This window comes from Drosophila mojavensis, unplaced genomic scaffold (genome assembly GCF_018153725.1).
Source record: "Drosophila mojavensis isolate 15081-1352.22 unplaced genomic scaffold, ASM1815372v1 contig_36, whole genome shotgun sequence".
NCBI classification, from domain to species: domain Eukaryota; kingdom Metazoa; phylum Arthropoda; class Insecta; order Diptera; family Drosophilidae; genus Drosophila; species Drosophila mojavensis.
The window spans coordinates 22515821-22537982 of record NW_025318858.1 but is presented as its reverse complement, the minus strand read 5'-3'; the positions used below and the strand labels follow the sequence as shown (position 1 = coordinate 22537982).

Below are 22162 nucleotides of genomic sequence, written 5' to 3'. Positions count from 1 at the left end.
GCGTTAAGATTCGACTTTGGATTTGGATTATGCAACGACGGTGGAGACGTCTGGCCCACACGCGCACACACACACAAATCCAACCAGAGCTGTAGACGGCAAGTGAATGGATGGATGCTGCATGCAGATGGATCTCAATTCGTTGGCATTTCTTGGGGCACTGCTGCGTCACGTAGTTGGTAAATTTGTTTACATGTTGCCGTCGTCGGGCAATATACGCCTCGTAACTCCCACTGCATATAGACACCTTCTCCCTCGCCTACGTCTACAATTGGCATAAACTTTTTCATATGCAAATCGCAAGTTTAGCAAAATATTTCGTTTATTGTTGAAGTTTTCCTTAGTTGCTCGTCAACATTATGTAGACACACACACACATACAAAATACGTGTATGTTTTTTGGCAATGCTAAAGTTAGCTAAAAAGTTTTGCAACTAACCAAAGAATTTGATAAATTGCGCTAGACTAGCGTAAGCAGCTGCCAAATCTAGGTTTATCTGCTAGCAAACCAATTCAGCTAGAAAATAATTCAAGTTCTTTTTTTTTTTTTTTTTTTTTAGTATTTAATATAAAAAATTCATGACACCTTTTTATTGATTTTAGTTGTGAGATGTGTGTGTGTGTGTGAGTGTTTGTTTTATACACCAATATACAATAATGCATATATACATCTATATATATATACTTATATTTATCCACTTAGCTAACTGCGTTTTATCACTAGATTTTTACGTTCTCGCTTTCGATTTTTTTTGCTTAAATCGAAGTCAGCAAATCATTAATATTATAATTATTATTTGTTTTTGTTGTTGTTTTATTTTGCGCACATACTTTTATAGACTTAAATTTAATCAATTAGAACACACACAGCCTTGCTTTGTTTCTCTAAAAAATTACACTTACAATTTCTAGTTAATTACAATTAATTACACATCGACAAAAACGCTTAATCTTTAATTACAATTTATATGCGTTTCAAATGTCACTGAAAAAAAGCATATTTTTTTTTTTTTTAATTAAAAGCCACATTCAGATGGTTACATAAAATGCACACAGTTAGAGTTACACCTATAGCTTACTATATAATATATATAATTAAATAATTACTACAATACTTGATGAAATAAATTAGGTAAATAAATATTGCAGCAATATATGTAAATATACGTCATAGAAATAATAGTATGCTACCTAAGAAGCCCGAATATTATTTCAGTGACTCAATTGGCTTTAAAGCTTGCCAGGTGATTAGATGGCAGCTCTAATGCGAATGGAATGGCAACTCTGCCCAATTGTTATTCCAAAACTTTGATTTGTCAATGCTTTTTTTTCTGTATTGTTACAAAATTTTAAACAAATCATAAAAACACACAATTTATGCTAGATTTATATTATTTTTCACGTCACGTCTTTTCTGTATTCTTTTTCTCGTTTTTTTTTCTTTTTTTTTTTTTCCTTCTTTTTTGTTTATTTAAATATATATAATAAAAGTTTTTGCTTTGCAAGCTTTATTAAAATGGCATAATGCTGCGCTATCTTACAATTATCCTCTATATAAGGTGTTGTCTAAATGTGTTTTTCATGCTCATTGTTCAACTTTTTTTTTTGTCGTTTTTGTGTGTGTGTGTGTGATACTTTGTGTTTTTTTTTGTTTTTTGTTTTTGTTTTTTTTTTACAAACAGTTTATGTATACAAGGCTATAAAAATTTACACTTGTTGCGAATTTCTATGTATGACAGCAATTTGATGGGCAGCATAGTATGTACAATATAAATGGGACCAAAGTGCTATACAGAACGACGGCAAACAACTGAAAGCAAAAAAGAATTATATAGAAAATTTAAATATATATATAAATTAGTTTTTGAAAGTCGCTCACCTTTTGACTCGTTAGCAGCATCACTTTACTTGGCCTTCGAAATAATTTGGTTGAAATTAGACATATTCTAGGGCAACTCGAAGAAACGTTTACTTAGATTCTGAATAGAATAGAGAAAAAAAAAATTAATAAGAGCAGCAAAAATTTTAAAATGATTTCAAGCAGATGAATAAATAAATAAAGACACCAAATTGCGTTCATGTGCATTTTGAAACAGAAAACAAAACTTTATTTGTATATTTAAATAAGAATGTGTTATGTGTATACATATGTGAGTGTGCAGTGTATGTGTGTGTAGAGTGTGTGTAAATATTTTACATAAACAAAACTTTGCTCTACATAAACTAATGCAAAATATATAAATCTAAAAAAATCTAAACAAGATGAAAATGGAAACATTTTTAGATGAGTACAGAAAAACTACACTGATTTAAATAAAAGTGGGTTTACTTTAATAATAAGTGAATAAAAATAAAACGAGTTCCAAAAAAAATATTTTATTTGCTGAAATTATAAAAAAAAAAATATATATATATTTATATATTGTATTTTTTATTCTCTCACAGCAACACTAAACAATTTTGTAGCTCAGTAAATAAAAATTAAAGCTAAACGAAATATATAATAATAAATGATTGAGTAAGGATAATTAAGTATAACAAAAACATTGTTTTTTTCCATTCAGTACAAATAAAAAATGTTGGATAATTTTGTTTGTTTTAACAATTCAGTTTGGCATTAAAAACTAAAATATTCATATACGCATTTGCATATAAAAAGATAATCCATTTAACAAAAAGTAACCAATATATTAATATATATTTTATATAGTGTATATATAATAATGTTTAGTTGAGAACTTCAGATATTCAACAAACATTCAAAACAACTTGTGACTTGCAACATCATGAGATGAACAAATGAAACAGAGACAAGTGTGAATTGTTCAAAATTGATTTAAATTTAGAGGTTTTTTTTTTTTTTTTTTTTTTTTTTTTTTTTTTTTTTTAACTTAAAAGCTAACAGTTGAAACAGATTAAATATATATGTGTGTCATATTTTCGAAATAGAAAAAAAGAGTGTACAAAAAAATTAATTGTTAAAATATGTTTTAACTGTGCGACAACAGCTTAAAAAATATAGATATTGAATTGTGTCGTTAAATTTGTTGCGAAAATAACTTCAAAGCGTAACAAACAGAAAGTGTTTCGACAAAACTAAACGCTAAATTAAGGCACTAAAATTATAGGGTATCTATAGATGTAGTAGGTTTTCTTGTTTTGTTTGACTTCAACATTTAACGTGCAAAATATATATTTGCTGTCTCTTTTTTTTGGCACAAATTCATGTCTTTTTTCAATTGATTATTTTTTTATGTATATATATATTTTTTTTTTAGATTTTTCATAGGGTATACGTACAACGTAGGGTTCTTGACTTTGTTGATTACTTTAAACGCGCGCGCTCCACACGGGTAACTCTTCATTGGACTACTCCATTTGACAATTTAGTTCGAGCTGGTATATTTTTTCAAGGGTAAACATTTCTTATTGTTGCTCTTTTATCTATAGTTGTTGTTGTTAGTATAAGTTTGTTAAGTTGGTTCCTGCAGCTGGATTCTTCTCCATTTTAGTTTTTCTATTACTCTCCCACACTCTCTCTTTCTAATCTTCCTCTCTGTTCTCATTGAAGCGCTCCCGCTTTTCTTCGTCCTAGTACGGTTTGGATGCATCCTTGGGCTTCTTCAATTGCACCTTCAAACGCTTCGTGCCCACCTGAAAGCCGTTCATTGACTTAATGGCCATCTGTGCCGACTCCGGATTATCGAAGGAAACGAAACCGAAACATTTCGAGAGACTCGTCTGCTTATCAATGAACACCTTTGCCGAGATAACGTTCCCAAATGGCAAGAAAGTTGAAGCCAAATCGGTGTCGGTAAACTCCTGTGGCAAGTGATAGATAAACAGATTGCAGCCTTCAGGACCTGTAAGAAGGATAAAGCATAAAGGCAATGAGCAAATGAAAATTTAAATATTTTATAACTTTTGCCTTCAAACATAATAAGTATTACGAAAAATCCTCCTTTTTTATCCCATTCAAAATTTTATATATTTTAATATTTTCTCATTACAAGTTTTCTGCAAAGTAAACTCTTAATACACATGAGTAAGCACACACAAATATGAATGCTATAACTGCCTGCCATCAGGCACCTCTAATTTGGCACTTTATCTAGCCCCTACTTAAGGTCATTTCATCTCTTGTCCACTGGTTCAATCAGCAGTCGTTTTTAGGGGTCTTCATCTCAGGGTCTTATCTTTGCAATGAGCAATTAATTTACCTTACACACACGTCTGACTGTCCACACACACGCACACACACACACATGCTAGTCCTCTCCTTTTACACACACACACACACAGACACACACGTAAAGTTCTGGCATAATGACAGATGCTCAAATGAGCTGAAATTTGAGCAGACAAAAGCTAAAATTATATGTACTCAGTGGGCAAGACGAGACCGGTACGAAGGGCAGCCGGCGCACGAGAGGCTGATTGCCAAAGCGGATGCGGAAATGATGCGCCCAAGTGCTCGGCTGTGTGAGAGTGAGTATGTGAGTGAGTGTGTGTGTGTGTTGGTGTGTGTGTGTGGGTGTGGAGGCGTGTCACATTTTGTTTAGCAGCACGTGCCGCCAACTGTCGCTGGAATCGCATATTAACAGCTGCGCTCTCGTCAACGGCTTCGTCCTGCTGCGGTTTGCACTTTTCGTGCAAATTACTGTCAATGTCCGCAGCAGCCAGCCAGCCATCCAGACAGCAGCCCGTAAATGCAGTAGCAGTAGAAAGACTCCTTGTTGTTTGTGTTGTTGTTGTTGTTGTTGTAGGTGCTGCCATTAGGTTTTCACTTTCGAGCTGCTTTTAATGACGCTCTAAGTAGCAGTTGGCAGTTGACATTTTGCGGTCTGTCAATTTGCCAGGGCGCATTACTTCTGCTAATAGCCAAACAATTTGTTAAGAAGCTGCAGTTAAGATCGGCAATGACTTTTGAAGATGTATGACTTATATAAGCATATATATTATTAACCTTACTAACCAACTTCATATACTTCATATTACAACTTTTCATATATAGAAAAAAAAACTAAGATTAGCTAAATTTCATAAAAATTTTACTGCGATTTTCTTAAAATTTCCAATATTAATTAAGTATCGAAAAATGGATATAATCGATGTTTGGGTATACTTAAACAGGATAGAAATTCCAAATAAAGTTGTAAACCAAAATAAAACATATCTTTCGCTTCTGCAAGATATGCTTAGATAATATAAATGAATTCTCACTCCATAAAAATTCCCTTAAGTATTATAGATTTTGGTAATTTTGCGCAGAAACAGAAATAAATAATAAAGGAAATTAAATTTTATTTGCTTTCGCGTCTACCTTTTAATATAATGAACATGCCATCTATAAATAATTATCTTTCACTATAATCCTAACATTTAATTATTAAATGTTAGCCATAATCTCCTCATTTAACATGTTTTGTCAAAATTTCAGTATATAATCAAATCTTTGCATTTGTGGATTACTTTCAATATTATGAATTTGTAATTATTATATGTTATACCTATCATTTAATTATTAAAGTATTACCATAAGCTTCTCGTTTAACATCTATCCATCTCTCTCAATTATGGTAAACGTCTTAATTTAAATCTTTAAACAATTGCTATTGAAAATTTCTTTAGCTGGCTTTGTGCTATTGTAGACTTAGGCATTACCTCTACCCCATTCGGCACCCGTGTCGTATACGTAATTAATCTGTAAAGCCTGCACATCAACGCTATCATAAATGCATGGCCTAGGATAATAACAACAGCTACAACAACAACAACAATTTGCAATTTATGTACATGCCGACTTGATGCATGTGCCACGCCCACAATGCCCATAGTGCATGGCGCATTGTAATCAAATAACTTTGTATGAGTCCTCCATCCTAGCTGCTTTCGTTGCCGTTGCTATTGTTGTTGCTGTTATTGTTGTTGTTGTTGTTGTTGTTACTGTTGAGCTTGTCAACTTCATCATCGTTTGCCAGCAGCACTATTAATAACATAGATACATCTTTTGTCATCTTTGTCGCGAGTCGCAGTGCATCATGTACATGCCAAGCACTACGTGCCACACCCCAAACACCCGCACGCCTACACGCCCAAACAGCCAACGCCCGAATGCCCACTCCGTTTAGTTTGATTGAATTTCCAGGCACAAATCAAAGGACTTGGCTTACGGCCGCCTGCTGACGAGCCACAGCTCAAGTGAGTGACTGATGCGATTATAAAATGAAAGCACAAATTAAGAGGCGTTCACACTCGCCCCAACCCCCTCCTACTGTGCATGTGTATAGGATAGGAGGGAGGGGGAGCGAGGATTTGTTCATTGTTCCCAATATATGGCCTGCAGATATGCCCATGCAAATGCTTCTCTATATGCATTAATTGACTTGGCTTGTCTGTGAGCGTGTGCATGTGTGTGTGTGTGTGTGTGTTCTATTGCTTTGCCATTTTGCATAGACTCTGCAATTAATTTGATACACACTGACTTGGCTTTTGTTGTTAGTTAATTAAAGAGTGCTAAGTAATGCTTAAAAATGTTCCGCTTGCTCCTCATTGAATAAAGTGCCACGTGTGAGTCTCAAGTGGAATGATACAATAAAAAAGAAAATCCACAGCACCGAAAGCAGAGCACAAATACATAATTAGCAAAAGCTTCAATTTGTCGCTAGGACGACGACGACGAAGACGACAAAAGTTAGAGCGTGGCAATTGTCAATGTACTGAGAAAGATATAAAATTAACTTTTTATAGCATATTTTGCGAGCGCAAGGAAAACTGCGGAATCCAGAGAAATTTCAATTTTATGTGGAATTTTTGGCCAAATTTTAAGGTTTTAATATTATTTAACTGAAATTTCTGCACTTGGATTTACTGAATTTATAGATCAGCTTTAGCTCAATTTATCTTAGGTAGAATATTTTATGACACATCAAGGGCTTCAAGGTTTTGTTTATAAAGTAATCAATAATCATTTTAGCTGTTACTACTATATATTTTCTCGCATCTAACTGCTTGTTTGCAACAACCTAACCCTAACGTCTTTAAACGATTTCTCTTTGCCTTTTTTAAGCAGCTCTGGCAACAACAATAGCAAAAAGATTTTTCCAACATTTTTCATAGTTGGAGAAATCTGAAATCGAAGTTAAGGCTAGACAAGAAAAAAAAGTACATAAATAAATGCTGCAGATTTGTGCAATCTGTGTGTGGAGACGGCAACTGCAGCTGCGGGTGGCACAACAATGTCTGGGGGCAGATAAATTCTCAGCATGTGGAATTTATCAAATGACGACATGAGCATAAGCAGCAGCAGCAGCAGCAGCACGAGTAGCGGCAACAAAAAAGAATAGCAGAAGGGGAAGCAGCACGGGCACGGGCAGAAGAAGCAACAGTAACGGAGTAACAACAACAGGAAACAAGTTATAAGCATGTAGACAGGCGCAGACGACAGGCGCAAAATTAAGCAGGAAGCGTGCAAAAGGATGTGAGAGAAATAAAAATAAGAAAATACAAAATAAAATAAAATACTGCAACTAACCGGCTAAAGCAGTGGGTAGTAGGTACAGCTAGTGTATGTAGTAAATAAATATGCTTTAAATGCGAGGCCGTTGCAAGAGACAGCCGAATATGACACTGACAGAGGAGGGCGCCAAGCGGGGGTGAGAGCGTAAAAGATGGCAGCAGCAAGACAAACCCCCAAACGGATGCAGGCGGCTTAAAGTCATGTGCATAATCCGGAAGTTGGAATATAAAATAAGCAAGTGCAGGCATCCACGGCTCACACACACACACACACCACATAAACTGTGAGAGGAAGCAGGAGAGACAGAGACAGAGAGAGAGAGGATACGAAAGATTTGCGACAAGCTTGACTGTAACTGCGGATTGTCCAGTCGAATGCCACACAGTGAGCGATTATGAGCATAGGCATAGAAGCATAGAACATAGTGAACAAGCTAAAATGTACACTGAGAGAAATATACACAGAAATACTATGTATTAAAAAATTTTAAATAAAAAATTGAAAAAATAGAAACCAAGGTAGATCAAGCAAGATCTCTTTTGTTACTTTTGCAAGAACTCTCCTTTTAATATTTTAAAATTCTTCACTTTAACAAGGCAATCTCGCTCTTTAGCTTTTCATTTCACATAAGAAAACATGAAAATTTGTACATATTTCATACAGATAAATTTAATTATAATTATCTAAGTGACAATATTTTCAACGAATTGAATCCCACTTGAATCTTCTAGGATCTGGAGCAACATTGTGTCTGTGTGTGTGTGTGGCAATAAAATCAATAAAACTGTATGCAAGCCAGATGTTATGTTGCCATATAAATTCCATTTGGCTGGGCCATGCCCTTGAGAGCCGAATTGAAACGCGGGCAAAAAAAAAAAAAAAAAAAAAAAATTGGCAAAAAAAAGAAGAAAATGGCAAAAATTCTTGGCCTTCTGCTTGTTAGCAAACATGTTAGCAGTAGAAAGCGGGGGCATAAAGATATATATACTCCATATATATGTTCATATATCTAGTGTGTGACTGTGTGTGCATCAATAGGAAGCACAAGCTGGAGTAGACATGGAGACAAGAACTCGTAACGGATGCGGCATCTTTGCTCAGCGGAAGAGGAAAATGCAATATAGGAAATCGTTTTTCGCACACACATAAAACTACCGCCACACACTGCCACACACACACACACATACACATTCACACCCAACACAACACAACAAAAACAAAACAGGAAGTTTATTTGTGTCTGTGGGTAAAAAGGAGAAGAAGAAAAACTGCTGTGGCAAAATTTGTTACATATATAAAAGGGTCTTTTTTTATTCTATATTTTGTAGCGGGTTTTTCTGCGGCTTGCAGCGAGCTGCATTGGGGAATATTGTGCCCAACGTAATGATAATGATACCGAACCAACTGCATTTTTAAGCCAAAGACGCGACGTTATATTACATGCAGCAGTTAACAAGCTGCTTAACTCTATAGAGAATAAGGCGAGCGTGAATAATTCAAGAGATACAAATTAGAAGCATGCAAACGATAAAGTAAGGATAGCAAAGCAGAAGGAGAGAAACAATCATAACGTAGCATACGTAAGAAACTGGATGAACAAGATAAGCAATGAAAATATGCTTGGGCTAATGACAGGCGATTTGCGCGAGATATATTTAATATATTATATATATATTAATTATATTATTTAATGCAGGGCAATGGAGAAAATGATCAAAAGTAGGAGCATAGTTCTGTGTAAATTTGTAAATTTGTTACCTCAAGCTAATGAATCATATGCAAAACAAAACTCAATCTTAATATCCTTTTAAAGTCGGTAAATTTGTATTTAAGCTAAGCTCTTCTATTTGAATGGTGACTAAGAATCTCTCTCAGGACTCACCAGAAAGAAATTTGAAATACATGAATTATAGCATTACAAAAATCTCAAGAGCACAAATTTTAGTAAAAGGTTTTCTTTCAAATTTCATAAATTCTGAGTGTCCTTCATCAATTGAAGCTTCGCCTACATACTAAATATATTAGTCTACAACAATTTCTTTGCCTTTGTGTACATCATAAAGATATTAATAACAATATACAAATATAAACCCTAAAAGTTTTCCCATATCTAATCAATAATAGATAATGCTAAATCAATAGCCCAAAACTAAACTTTAACTCGATTAATTTCCGCTTTGTGATACGCACACACACATGCGCACACCGACAACGCTTTCCCACCTGCTGAAAAACTAATATGAGACTAATTATCCCCGCAAGTCCAACTTTTTGCCCACTTTATGGCATCAGGGGCAAAAAAAAAAAAAAAAAAAAAAGTATATATAGATATAATGCTCGAGTAGTTTAGTCCAAAATGCAGTCAAGTGTATAGAGAGCATAGAGGGGGGTCATATGAGGCATGAGGTGGACAGCATGTGCAGGGGGCGTAAACATGGCAGCTCGCATGTCGCATAACATGCGCAATTTGTTTGAATGTGGACGACTGATGCTCCAGTCATGTCTCTCTGTATGTGTGCTGCGCTTGTTGTGTATTTTTGTTGGCCACGAGGGAATTTTGCGGGCAACATCATGAGTCAGCAAAGCAAACAAGTCACACAGACGCGTACACACACAGTGAAAGAGAGATGAAGACGCAGCGGCAGCGGCAGCGGCGGCGGCGGCATCCACAAAAGTCAGTCAACTGCAAAAATATATACATACACATATAGCCCACATACATATACATATCAATATAACATATACATATGTATATGTATATTCATCGTATATATTTTATTTGGCATGGGGAATGCCGCCAGACGCCAAGCCAAGCGACCTCTGCCCCTCGTGCCCTCACTCAGTCTGTCTCTCTCTCCACTTTTCTGTCTCTTTCACTCACGTCTCACATTCTGACGACTGTTGCTTATGTAACCGGAAATATGGCAAAAAGTGCAACGCCAAAACATTTTCCGTTGCATTTTCCCCGAGCAGCAGCAGTGGCATTAGCAGCGGCATCAGCATCAGCGTCGTCATCGTCTTCGTCTTCGTTTTTGCTATCTGCTTAGCAGTGACTGCCCCTACTATTCTACTTCTATCCACACTCACATACCCACCCTAGCAGCACAGCTCCCCCCTTTTCCGCATATCACATGCAACTTTAATGTTATGTGTGCCAAAGCGCAATTCGCTGTTGGCGCTGCAGTTGATCTGTGTGTGGGTGTCAGAGAGCGTGTATGTGTGTGTGTGTGTGTGTGTGTACGTATGCTTAGAGGGTGGTGTCGAACACATTGCAATATTTTCTGATATCGACATTCACGTCTGACTAATGGAATTGTGTGTCAAGTGTGTAATATTTACACTGTGTCAAAAGCTGATAAAAATTTAAGCTGCAGCAAAATGCCGTTCATATAAATTCGCATTACTGCATGTGTGTGTGTATATGTGTGTCTGTGTGTGTGTGTATGTGTGGAAAGTTGGAAAATGTCTAAGTTGATTGATCCTATTGATTTTTCCTATTTTCTCCAACACTTTGGAGTTGAAAAGCGAATAAGGATTTGTATCAGCAAACAGCCTTAAATCTGCTTTTGCCAATCGAAAATGTGAATTGAAAAAATATGGAGCCAAGGCAAGTAGAAAAGGAGACGACGTTGTGTTATATAGGGCTTTTCGCTCTCTCTTTCTCTCTCTCTCTCTCTCTTTCTCTCTCTCTCTCTCTCCTTTTGTTCTAGTTGCTTTCGATGTAAAGTTCATTTTTGGATTTTGTGCAATTGAAAGTTATTTGCTCGTGCATATGCAAACAGCCTATCTAGACAGCTTTGATTTTTGCAGAATTGTATGGAATTGCTTGCTTGGGCCTCAATATTCATGTCGGATGAAATGACCGAAATAGCAAATCTCTGGATTCATTTGTAAAGGAATTTTTATCATTTGATGGTTAGACAAAGACAACAAGACATTTTGCATAAAATGTAGCAAATCTATTCCATACTTATGCAAAATTGAGAAAGGATTACCGTTTGATGTGCTTATAGTATGAATACAGAAAATGTATAGCTGTGTTATATTATATCATTTGTTAAGGAGTTTTATACTTATTTTCACCATTCAACTAACATGATCTAATATGAATTTCTTAACTTTCATTAAGCTGTTTCTAACTTCTCTCTATTCCTTATTATTACTTCAATAACATTCTGATAAATATTTGTTGCCAAAGCACATATAAATCTGCGTTACATGTATGCTTTGCATTCAGAGAAACACAAGTTGCATAACAGCTGCCTTTTCACTCACCACAACACAGAAAGTACACCCAGTAGTTCACACACATTTATCCACATCCACATCCAGTCACCCACACCCACTTCCACCCACATACAGACTAATGAAAGATTAATCCAGCAGCAAATAACTAAGTAGATTGACAACCAAACGTGGTGCATGACAGGCACAAAGGCAGCGAGCGAAACCGCAAAATAGATGCGAATGCGAATGACGCTGACAGCGATGAGCGGGTTAATGCATTTGATGTTGCAACACCAGCAGCATCAGCAACAGCAGTAGCAGGAATAGTAGCATCAGCGGCAAATATGGCAGCAAAAACGGCAACATTTAGTTTTATGTAATGCCAGAGGGAGCGACTGACTATCCGTCTCTCTGTCTGTGCAACTGACTGAATGACTGACTGACAGAACCGCAGTCGGACATTTTAGAGCATTTATCAAAATGCCTGGCGTTTAGACATTTCTATTTGAGTGCTGCGAGCGCTTCAAACCAAACTCCCCTATGAACCCAATTCATATTCCCCAATTACAACTATCCTTCCCCCTCCCCATCCACCGTTACCCCCGCCTACCGCATTCCCCTTGCTCCCAGCCCCCAATTACTCACCTTCAATCTGCTTGCCCGCAGCAGCGGCCGCAGCGGCGCTCAGCGCAACGCTGGCTAACGGTGAGGTGGACAGTGCGGTGGTGTTTCCAAATTGCGGTAAACCAGCGGCTGTTGACATATACGCCGATGCCAATGGATTTGGATCAGACCCTGCAATAAAAAAAGACACACACACATATAAATATATATACATATACATATATATTTAGGATATCCATACACGTAGAGATAGACACATCAGTATCAGTTGCGTGCTGAGCGTAGCTTTAGCTGCTGCAGCTGCTGCAGCCCAAAGTAAATTACATTTTGGAAAACCAAAAATTATATAACGAAATTAAAATCGCGCTGCTTTCAAATTTTGTGCGTCGAGTGAGATGTGTGTGTGTGTGTGTGTGTGTGTGGGTTTGAGTGTGCATTAGCCAGATTTAGCTGGCGGTTTCCAATAAAACGTTTATATCACTCAAAATGTCAGCCTGTTGGATCTGTATATTAAGCTGTTGTAAAAGTTAGTGCTTGAAATACATTCCATTTGAAAGATATAATATATTTTGGGATGGACAAGTTTCTCACTTCTGTCTATTGTCCTCTATGTTGTCAAATTTAAATCTAGTTATATTCTACCCATTCAGCTCTATTCTCTGCACTTTAATTTTAACTGAAAACCTCTGCTATCCACTTTTCAAATTTGTCTAATACGTTTTATATGTCAGCTAAGTAGTTAATCATATTATTATTGTTATTATTATTATTATCATACTTAGTTTTGCCCTGCAGTAGTTGTTCATTTAACCTCTCTCCGCTGCCAGACGTAATTAATCATTGAGCATGACATGCCGCGAGGGCAACATTTGATTATATTTAACACAAAACACAATAATATTTACAATTAGTTGTATATATGTTTGTGTGGGTATGTTGCATTTTCTATATAAATCTAAATTTAATTTGTTGCTCATACGCCATGTGTGGCATGCACACTCGAGCGTGTGTGTGTGTGTGTGTGTGTGTGTGTGTGTGTGAGGCTGCGGCTGTGGATGTGTGACGCCTGTTGTTTGTTATTTAGTTGTTTTGCGTCGCCCGCCGTCATGCAATGCAATTTTGCGGTTTTCAGTTGCGCGAATACTTCTATTTCCCAGCCTCTCTCTCTCTCTCTCTATCTCTCTCTCTCTCTGCCAGCAGGTTGTTATTAATGAGTTTTGCAACTGCGCGTGTGTATGTATGTATGTGTGTGTGTGGTCGTTGCATGTTGACAATGAGCGTCCAGTGCATTTGATAACTAATTTGGCTAATAACAAAATATGATGTCAGTTCGTCATGGCGACTATCGAGTTAGAGCCAGACCAAAAACAGTATGAGACAGCGAGAGGGCGAGAAAGAGAGAGCGAGAGAAATGGCCAGCGACAGAGGGCAAAAACTTTGCATTTTCAGTCAAGTTAAAATTATTTCTATGCCATATAAAATTATACGAAAACTTCTTCAAAGAACTGAACTGCTACTACCATACAAACACCCACTCACACACACATACGCGCACTGCCAAACTTTTGTGAGATTTTACAGATTTAATTTCAAAAGTTTTTACCCATGTGCTGCAGGAGTAGCAACAGAACCTCCCAGATACCAGCCCACGTCGCTCAATTGTCACGCCCACCTTATGCACTCCACCTTAGGTGTTGCAATCAATTGTCCAAGGTGGCTGGGGCGAGGTAGCTGGCAACATTTTTAATTTAACAGCTTGAAATGTGAAGAGCAAAGTCTTGGCAACTTTTCTCTGTGTGCGAGTGTGTGTGGCATAAAAAATACACAGGTAATAATGTTGCTGAACAAAACAAAACGAATCGACTGCTAAATACTCTGGCTGAGACCGAGACTTCATTTATATACCTTGGTATATTTAGTATAACAACTAAAGGTAGAATTCTCAAATGTGTCTTCTCAAAATGAGATATTGAAACTAAGATTCAAGCAGTGACTGGGTTGAAGCTGTGACTTTCAAAGCATATGGTAATGCCTGGATTGGTTTTTTTACCTTGAAACATATATAAATATTAATATAAATAAGTATAATTTTAATTCTACATTTTCATTGATTAAATATAAATTGTTATATTTATGTAGAATTTATATATTTATAGTAACATTTTTCTACACATCGACATAAGTGACAAATACACAAACAAGGATTGATGGTAAACCTATGCGACCATAAGCTTCATTCGACTAGTTTTCGATATGAATTTTTTGAAAAATTATATTAATGCTTAAGTCAATATTCCACCTTTATCCCACTAAAAACAGAGTATTAAACTGACAAAAAAATAAATTAATAAAATACAGGCATATGTAGAGGCAAAAGCTAAAAGGTAACTCTAACTTCAAAGAAGTTTTGCATATTTGCCATGAAATTGAAGAAATTGTTTTAATTGCTTGTTGTTGCGACGATCTTCCCTCCCCTCCTCTGACGGAGCACAGACGCACATGAGCATTGGTTCGACAAACTGCAAACAGTAAGCTAAATATTGTATGCAACATGTTATGGCTAAGGGCTAATGCCAAAGCTCTTGACCAGGCCAATAATAACAAAGCAGGCATAACAAATTCACACACACGCACACACAGATGAAGGCAACAACTATTTGGTATTTTTGTTTGTCTGCTTTTCCCCCTCCCCCGACCCATGCATGTTAGACTTTTTAGCTGGCAAATTTGTGCAAAATTTGAGGCAAGTTTTTGTATATTTTTCTGGAATTCTCTTTTTTTTTTTTTTTTTTTTATTTGTTATTTCTGTTGTTGGCCAAAGACTTTGCCACTTGCAGGCACTTCAAGACTTTTGGCAGCTGCTATTCCTGTTGTTGTTGCTTCTGCTGTTGCTGTTGATTTTGAAGTGCAAAGAGCGAAAAAGCGAATAAACAAACGTAATGGAGAGCCATGTTGAGAAGAGAGCTGAAAACGTGTTTGTTAGCAGAGGGGCGCGGGCGTGTGCAGGCAACGCAACTCTCCCCCAAATAAAGGAAAAAAAGAGAAAGAGGAAGAAAAATGAAACTGTATGCAGCAGTTGAGGGTTTATAAACTACATAGTTTACAGCACTTCACAAAACTTTGATTAAGATTTTCGTTTGTTGCTTTTCCCTTTTGATTTTGTTTTCTCTTTTCAACTTTTTGTTTCTATTTCGTTTGCCCAAAAAAAAAAAGCAAAACTTTGAATTGGTTGCGTTTGAGATTGTAGCGGGATTTTGTTAGATTCCATTGTTTTGATGGGGTTTCTTGGAAGGAGCTAGGATAATGGTTAATAAAAACCAGCGATGGCGCGTGTTGAAAATTTTGCTGTTGCACACAAAAACGGATTAGGTTCATGAAGAAGGGGCAAGGTAAACGATAGTTGATTTTTAATTCGGAAAATATGCTACACACTTATGCTATATATCATTAAATATGTACTTTAGTTATATTAGAGTTTGTTTTCAATTTAAATAGATTATATTTTGATATCCCTTAACGTGACGGTTAGAGTGAGCTAGCGTAAGTTGATTTTCGCTTTTGAATTTATCGTTTTCATTTGCCATCAATGACCTCTCTCTGCCTTTCAGACCGTTCGAAATCGAATATGAAATTCACACTTTATGTCATTTAGCCAGTCAATTGGTTAACGCTGAGCTGATAACTATTGCTCTGATGGTAATAAACTACAACGATATTATAATACGTTTTTATCGCTTTCCTCTCTAGCCACATATATCTCTATCAACATCCCACTTGTTTTCGCATATCCGCCCTCTACATATTCCCATTTTCAGCTCCAAAAATATCTATAGACTTTCATTCTAAAATCAATATTGCAAGCGTTATCAATATTTTCGGCTATCTACCAATTACACAAACTTCAATTGTCAATCTACACACACACAAATTTTCGCCCATTTATCGATGCTATCGCCATGTGCGCCTAAAACTGTACAATACCAATTTACACACAGCCAAATAAACACACATACACATACACTATGAGAGCTGGCAACAATTATGAGCCAATCTGTGCGCACATATTGATATTTTGCAACGAGTTTTGCGTTGCGTTTGCGTTTGCCATAAACAATTTGCAGCAAACAAAAGCCTCGGGCACAATTTGTTTGGCCACTTTATTACAACAACAAAACAATTTTATACAGACACACATCGAAACAACAACACCAACAACAACAAAGCCTGTTCATATAGAGCACTAGAGCAGCAACAGAAAAATGTGATTTTCATGTCGAGTTTATGTTGCAGTTGGCTGCAAATGAAAAAAAACAAAAATCTCGCAAATTTTCTTGTACATTACTTTCTTCATTTATGGCAAAGCAGAAGTTGACTTGATGCTGGGCATAAGATTGTGGAGAAGTAGTGGAGACAGTCTCCAAGGAACGTAGGCGCATCCCAAGAACCAGAAAGTTAAGGTTTTGCTGCCTTCTCGACCGCCGCTCGACAAGAATTTTTAATATTTCATTAAATTAAGTGCCTTGGAAATCGTTCAAGTGGCACACAATGAGCACGCACAAGTGCACAGCAGCGCAGGGGGCGTGGCTGGGCAAACAGAACTGTATTTGTAGTTTAGGCAGACACGAAAAATCCGCTTAAATATCCCTCTGTATGTGCGAGTGTGTGTGTATGTGTTGTTTTGTTGGCATTTCTCTGGTTAAGTCAGGCACTTTTTTCCTTTCACGGTTCGTAGCTGCTCATGAAATTAACTTGGTAATGCGCAGCTTAGCCAGCTAAATTCGGTTGGCCAGCATTGCCAAGTGGAAGAGGGCAAGGGATTGGAATTGGGCTTGGATTTCCTCTTTTGGGGTTTTCTTGTTTCGTATTAAAAAATTTAACAATAGCTGCGTCAGGCAGCATCTCAAGCCAAAAGCAAATGCGATAAGCGAACGAAATTGTGGAGAGCGAGCGAATGGCTAATGACATTTTTGTGTTCAAAGAGGTCTAAAGTACTACAAATACAATTCAAAGGAGGTACTGAACAAGTACAGTTTGTTATCGATATTCGATTGTTATCAAAAGATTGAGAGCAGCAAGGGTCTATAGAAAATTATTTGCTAATTACACCTTCAGGGCTAAAGATTTTAAAGTATTATTATCGATAAATATCGATAATATCAATATTGAGCGTGAGACAACTTTTAGCTCTTTAATTTAGGAAAACTATATTTCAGGTATTTTACATTTTTCAGTCATAGTTCGAGTATTTTATATATATGATTTAATTGTCTCACATGTAAAGCATTATTTTCATGGACACATCTATATATTAAATCAATATTATCAATTTTACTGCAATCTTTTAAATAGATCGTTTAGAGCCTAGCATGATAGTAGGACGACTATCAATCGAACCATGGAATGCTTACAGCCGAATATTAAACAGTCATTTATAATTTTACTCTATTTTCTACCCTTTCTCTCACAATAAACAATAATATTCCATATTCTTATATTCCTTATATCTACTTTCTATATTCATTTATACATCTGTAGTGAAGCAACACAATAAATTTTAAAATGCCTGTCAGCTCTTACAATTGCAACAATCCTTAATTGGTTTTATAACTGTCTAGGCCAGCATTTTCTTAGGAGCCATATTTTCATGGCTGTCCATTGAAAAATGCAGGCCCAGTTGTTGGCCATAATTCTTTCTGCAACTTGTAGTTCAGCCACATTCGTTTTTATTGCGCTGCCGTGTTGAGGGAGCTGTAACTGCTACTTTATACTGTCGGTCTGTCTCTGTTTGGCTGAGTCTGTTCTGGTCTGGTCTGGTCTGGTCTATAAGCCTGCGCCACGTGACAGATAGCAAATTCTTAACTGGGGAGTTGCACAAGTGATGCTGAAGCATTGCAATTTGCTCTAAAGCGAAACGCGGCTAAAAGTCAATAAGGCCAAAGTTCTTAATGCGCCCCACTACCCGCTCAAGTCCTGCTGCTGCTGCTGCTGCTACTCTGTTGCAATAAGTTCCGTGTTGTTAATTTCTGAAGAGAGTGTAACTTGTAATTTTGTACGCTCCACGTTCTACGGCTTCTCGCTTGACTGTTGCAGCAACTGCTGCTGCTCCCGGCTCCTGCTGCTGCTGCTGCTGCTGCTGCTGCTGTTTTACAGCCATCAACTACAGCGCGTGACGTAAACGACGACGTAAAACAGCAGCCACGTGAGCGCTGCAGAGCGTAAGTGACGCTTCGTTTGCTTTAAATGTCAAGTAAAATAACCATTATTAATATGATTCTTTTTCATTTCGCATAACGATAAAAACGTAAAAAAAAAGAAAAAAGAAAATCTAAAAAGTTCACAACCGAAAATGGCAAGCGATAAGCGTAACTGAAGTATGTCAAAATCAGGCAACAGAAAAACGTTTTCATGACAAACAGCTCTCTCACCTGTTGTTTTAGCAGCCGCCTTTTTTCGTATCAGAGCTGCTGTATATATTTATAGATATATCCCACGTAAATTTGTTAGCGTGTTAAGATAAGAATCAGTGAATATATTATTAGTTCTAACGGTATTATTTTAAAGTCTAAGCTGCAAAACAAATTAATCAATCGGCTTCACTCAACTGAAATAATTATGGGAATATTCGAAGCTGTTGAAACCAGAAGAAGAATAAATAATAATCTATCCAATTAAAATTCCATAATTAAAAGCAAAATAGGCTTATTTATCTGAGGTAGGAGATAAAAGTAAATCAAAGTTCTGCAATTCCAAGAAATCAATTTATATATAGACATATAAAAAATTCAAGAACCCATTAAGTCTTTGTAAAAATAAACCATGAAACCCCAATATCAACTGTCAACAAAATAAAAGATAAGAGCTGAATGTAATTAGCCCAGTCATTAAAACCGATTACCAGGACAACAAGAAACGGAACTCAACAAATTAGGGGAGTAGAAACATAAATAATTGGTAATCGAAAAAGAAACAGTGTTGGAAAGGGCTTCAAAGCGAAGCATACAAATTGAGCCTCAAGTGGAAATATTTCCACGGAAATTTTTACTGGCAGCTGTCAAAAGTCGGACACAAATCCATTCACTGAGTGGGGTGCAATTAGAGGAGCTCAAGTCCGTTTAAAAATAACGAATTTAGCTGATTAGTGAAGGGTTTTTTGAACAAGTGTGTGTGTGTGTGTGTGTGTGTGTGTGTGAGTGTTTATATATGTGTGTGTTAGTAGACTTACATAAAAGTGCCGCTGTGTTTGTCAACTGTGCGCTGCCTGGCGAAGTTGCCGCATTGGTCAAACTCGGTTGCGTCATGGCGGCAATGGCTGCCAAGTTCTGTACAGAAAGCGGATTCAATAGACCAGCAGCGGCGTTCGTTGTGTCTTGCGATGAATTATTTTGCTGAGCGGCACCCAGGCCTGTCAGTGCTGCAAAGGATTAGAAGAGATATATGCGTTAGTCATTAAATTGTATATATATGTAATTGTATTACTAAGAATTATATATTATTATGTAAATCCTGATTATCTTATAAGTCGCTAAAATTTAAAAATCTTTCTGCATTATATTTAAATACGTCTTTGTTTTTAGCATAGATTTTAAGTCTAAAATCAATAATTTTTTTCATTCTACTAGAATTTATATTGCTTAATCAGTAAAGACTTGGGCTTGGTATTCTCATTTTTCTGCGTTAAAATATTAGCTAACATTTTGAGTTCCTTATTATGATTGTTTGATAGCAGATTTAGCACTGATAACACTTGAAATCTCGAAACTGGATGCCACACTCGCCTTGAATAAAAACTGGCTTCCACCCACAAGCTAAAGCTAAAATATCATATGCATTGTGCATATAAACTAATATAAGGATATTCACCTTGCAGCAGCTGTTGCTGCAGTCCAACTGTTTGCAGCTGCTGCAGCAACTGAATGCTGGCGGGCGTCAGAGCATCGGCGCCCATTACCGGCGACGGTTGTTGCGGTGGGTTTGGCAGTATCGGTGTGGAAACTGTGGTTGGCGTCTGGCCGAGTGGTATATTAATATTGGTCGCCAGATTCCATAGATTCGCCTGTATTTGCTGTATCTTCTTCTGTTCCTTCTCCTTTTGGGTATCGGCAAATTTAACAACCAGCGGCGATGTGCAGCCCTCCATGATTTTGTTCTGACTCAAGGTCTGCAAGGAAGGTAGTGTATATTATTATGTATATACTATATTAGTTTTTAAATCTTAGACCTACCACTTTAATGGCTGAAATGGCAGCGTGTTTGGTCGCGAATGTGACAAAGGCACAACCCTTGCTCTGGCCGTTCTGATCGCGCAGCACTGTGCACTCTTCGATGGCGCCGTGAACTTCAAATAACTTACGTACGTCGTTTTCGTTCAGCTTCTTATTTAGCATGCCAATAAACAGTTTACGTTCTGCAAGAATTATAGAAGAGATAAAAGTGCGTGAATTATCAGTGAATGGCAGATAATGCTTTAGTAAAATTACATCAATATTTTTAGAGGGAGCAAGAGTAATTTGTAATTAGGAAAACAATATTAATATGTTTGAAAAGATGATAAACAATTTAACTTTCATATTTCAAAAAAAAAAAGAAAGAAAAAAAAGAGTAAACAATATCTGTATGAATTTAAGCCATGAGTAAACATAATAATTTAATTTAAAATATAATTGAAATTCAGTTCGAAAAGACAACTTGATTGATTGAGACTACAAAACAAAATCATACTCGTATATAGTTCAAATGGGAGCAAAAAGGTAGAGTAGTTCGAGAAATAGGCATCTTAAAGTCCAAATACCCTTACATCATTATTATCATTACTATCATAATTGTGTTAACCTCGACCTTGGTAACATAATCGCAGCATTAAGCGGAATGCATGCGGAAGCGCTAGCCACAGCCTTCAAATTGAACACACACACACACGTACACCGACACCCACAGCCACTCACATGCATTACCCGACACACACTCAAGGTGTAATTGAAAACCTCAGTTCAAGTCTGTGTCTGAAGACCGCGAAGCTATCAAATGACAAGGTTTGGGGTTTGTGATATTGTCAGCGTCATGCGCAGCAGCAGTCAGCAGTCAGCAGCCAGTTGACCGTCAGTTGGTTAACCCAGTTTCAGCTCTCATCTCAGATCCACGATGCAGAGCAGAGCGTGGGCAGCGGCTCTTGCATTTACGCAAATTTAACAATGCTCAATTAATTTGGCATAAATTAAAATTCGCTGTGCAGCTGATAAAACTAATTGCAGCACATTTAACATGCAGCCAAATATTTGCTAAGGACACACAATATGGGCGTGGCGCAGAACTAGCTAGCCGAGCGCCCCTGCACCGTAAAATTGTCAGCTAATTTATTTGCACAAATACAAAAGAGCGCAACTGGCGAAATTAATTGTTATCAAATATGCAATTGGCTGGGACAATTGCAGTTGCAGTTGCAGTTGCAGTTGCAGATGCAGCAACAATTGCTGCAGCTACTGCTGCTGCTGGTGCTCCTCCTGCTGCTGCTAAATAATGAATTTAGCCTAAATGCAGTTCATTAAAATGCAATTTTTTCACGCTCTACAATCGGCATTAAAGTTAACAAATTAGCTGTTGGCTAAAATCGACTGAACTCTTTGTAAGGGCAGAGATAAAAGTCTATTAGGCTGTACTGTATTTAGAGTAGAGAATTAAATAGAATTTATATATGTATATGCCAGTTAGATACAAAATTACATATACTACAATCTATTGTATGAGTATAGGCAATTTGTATGATAATTATAATAAACAATAACTTAATGTGAAATT

The 22162-nt window shown here is 36.8% G+C and overlaps 1 protein-coding gene across 6 annotated transcripts in view; it reads right to left on the bottom strand.

Moving 5' to 3' along the window:
• Positions 1 to 1485: 1485 nt before the first annotated feature.
• The window catches only part of LOC6577530 (CUGBP Elav-like family member 2), a 93555-nt gene continuing 72878 nt past the window's right edge, over positions 1486 to 22162 (bottom strand). For 2 of the 6 annotated variants that reach the window (XM_044009128.1, XM_044009131.1), the window contains exons 5-12: positions 20593 to 20774; positions 20231 to 20528; positions 19593 to 19781; positions 18796 to 18834; positions 12392 to 12541; positions 3301 to 3863; positions 1880 to 1979; positions 1486 to 1810 (exon numbers count right to left, since the gene is read on the bottom strand). In XM_044009128.1, the coding sequence (XP_043865063.1) occupies positions 3592 to 3863; positions 12392 to 12541; positions 18796 to 18834; positions 19593 to 19781; positions 20231 to 20528; positions 20593 to 20774 (1130 nt within the window). In that variant the 3' untranslated portion in view covers positions 1486 to 1810; positions 1880 to 1979; positions 3301 to 3591. The remainder of the gene's footprint in view (positions 1811 to 1879; positions 1980 to 3300; positions 3864 to 12391; positions 12542 to 18795; positions 18835 to 19592; positions 19782 to 20230; positions 20529 to 20592; positions 20775 to 22162) is intronic. The other 4 variants (XM_044009129.1, XM_044009132.1, XM_044009130.1 and 1 more) reach the window with 2 other exon arrangements.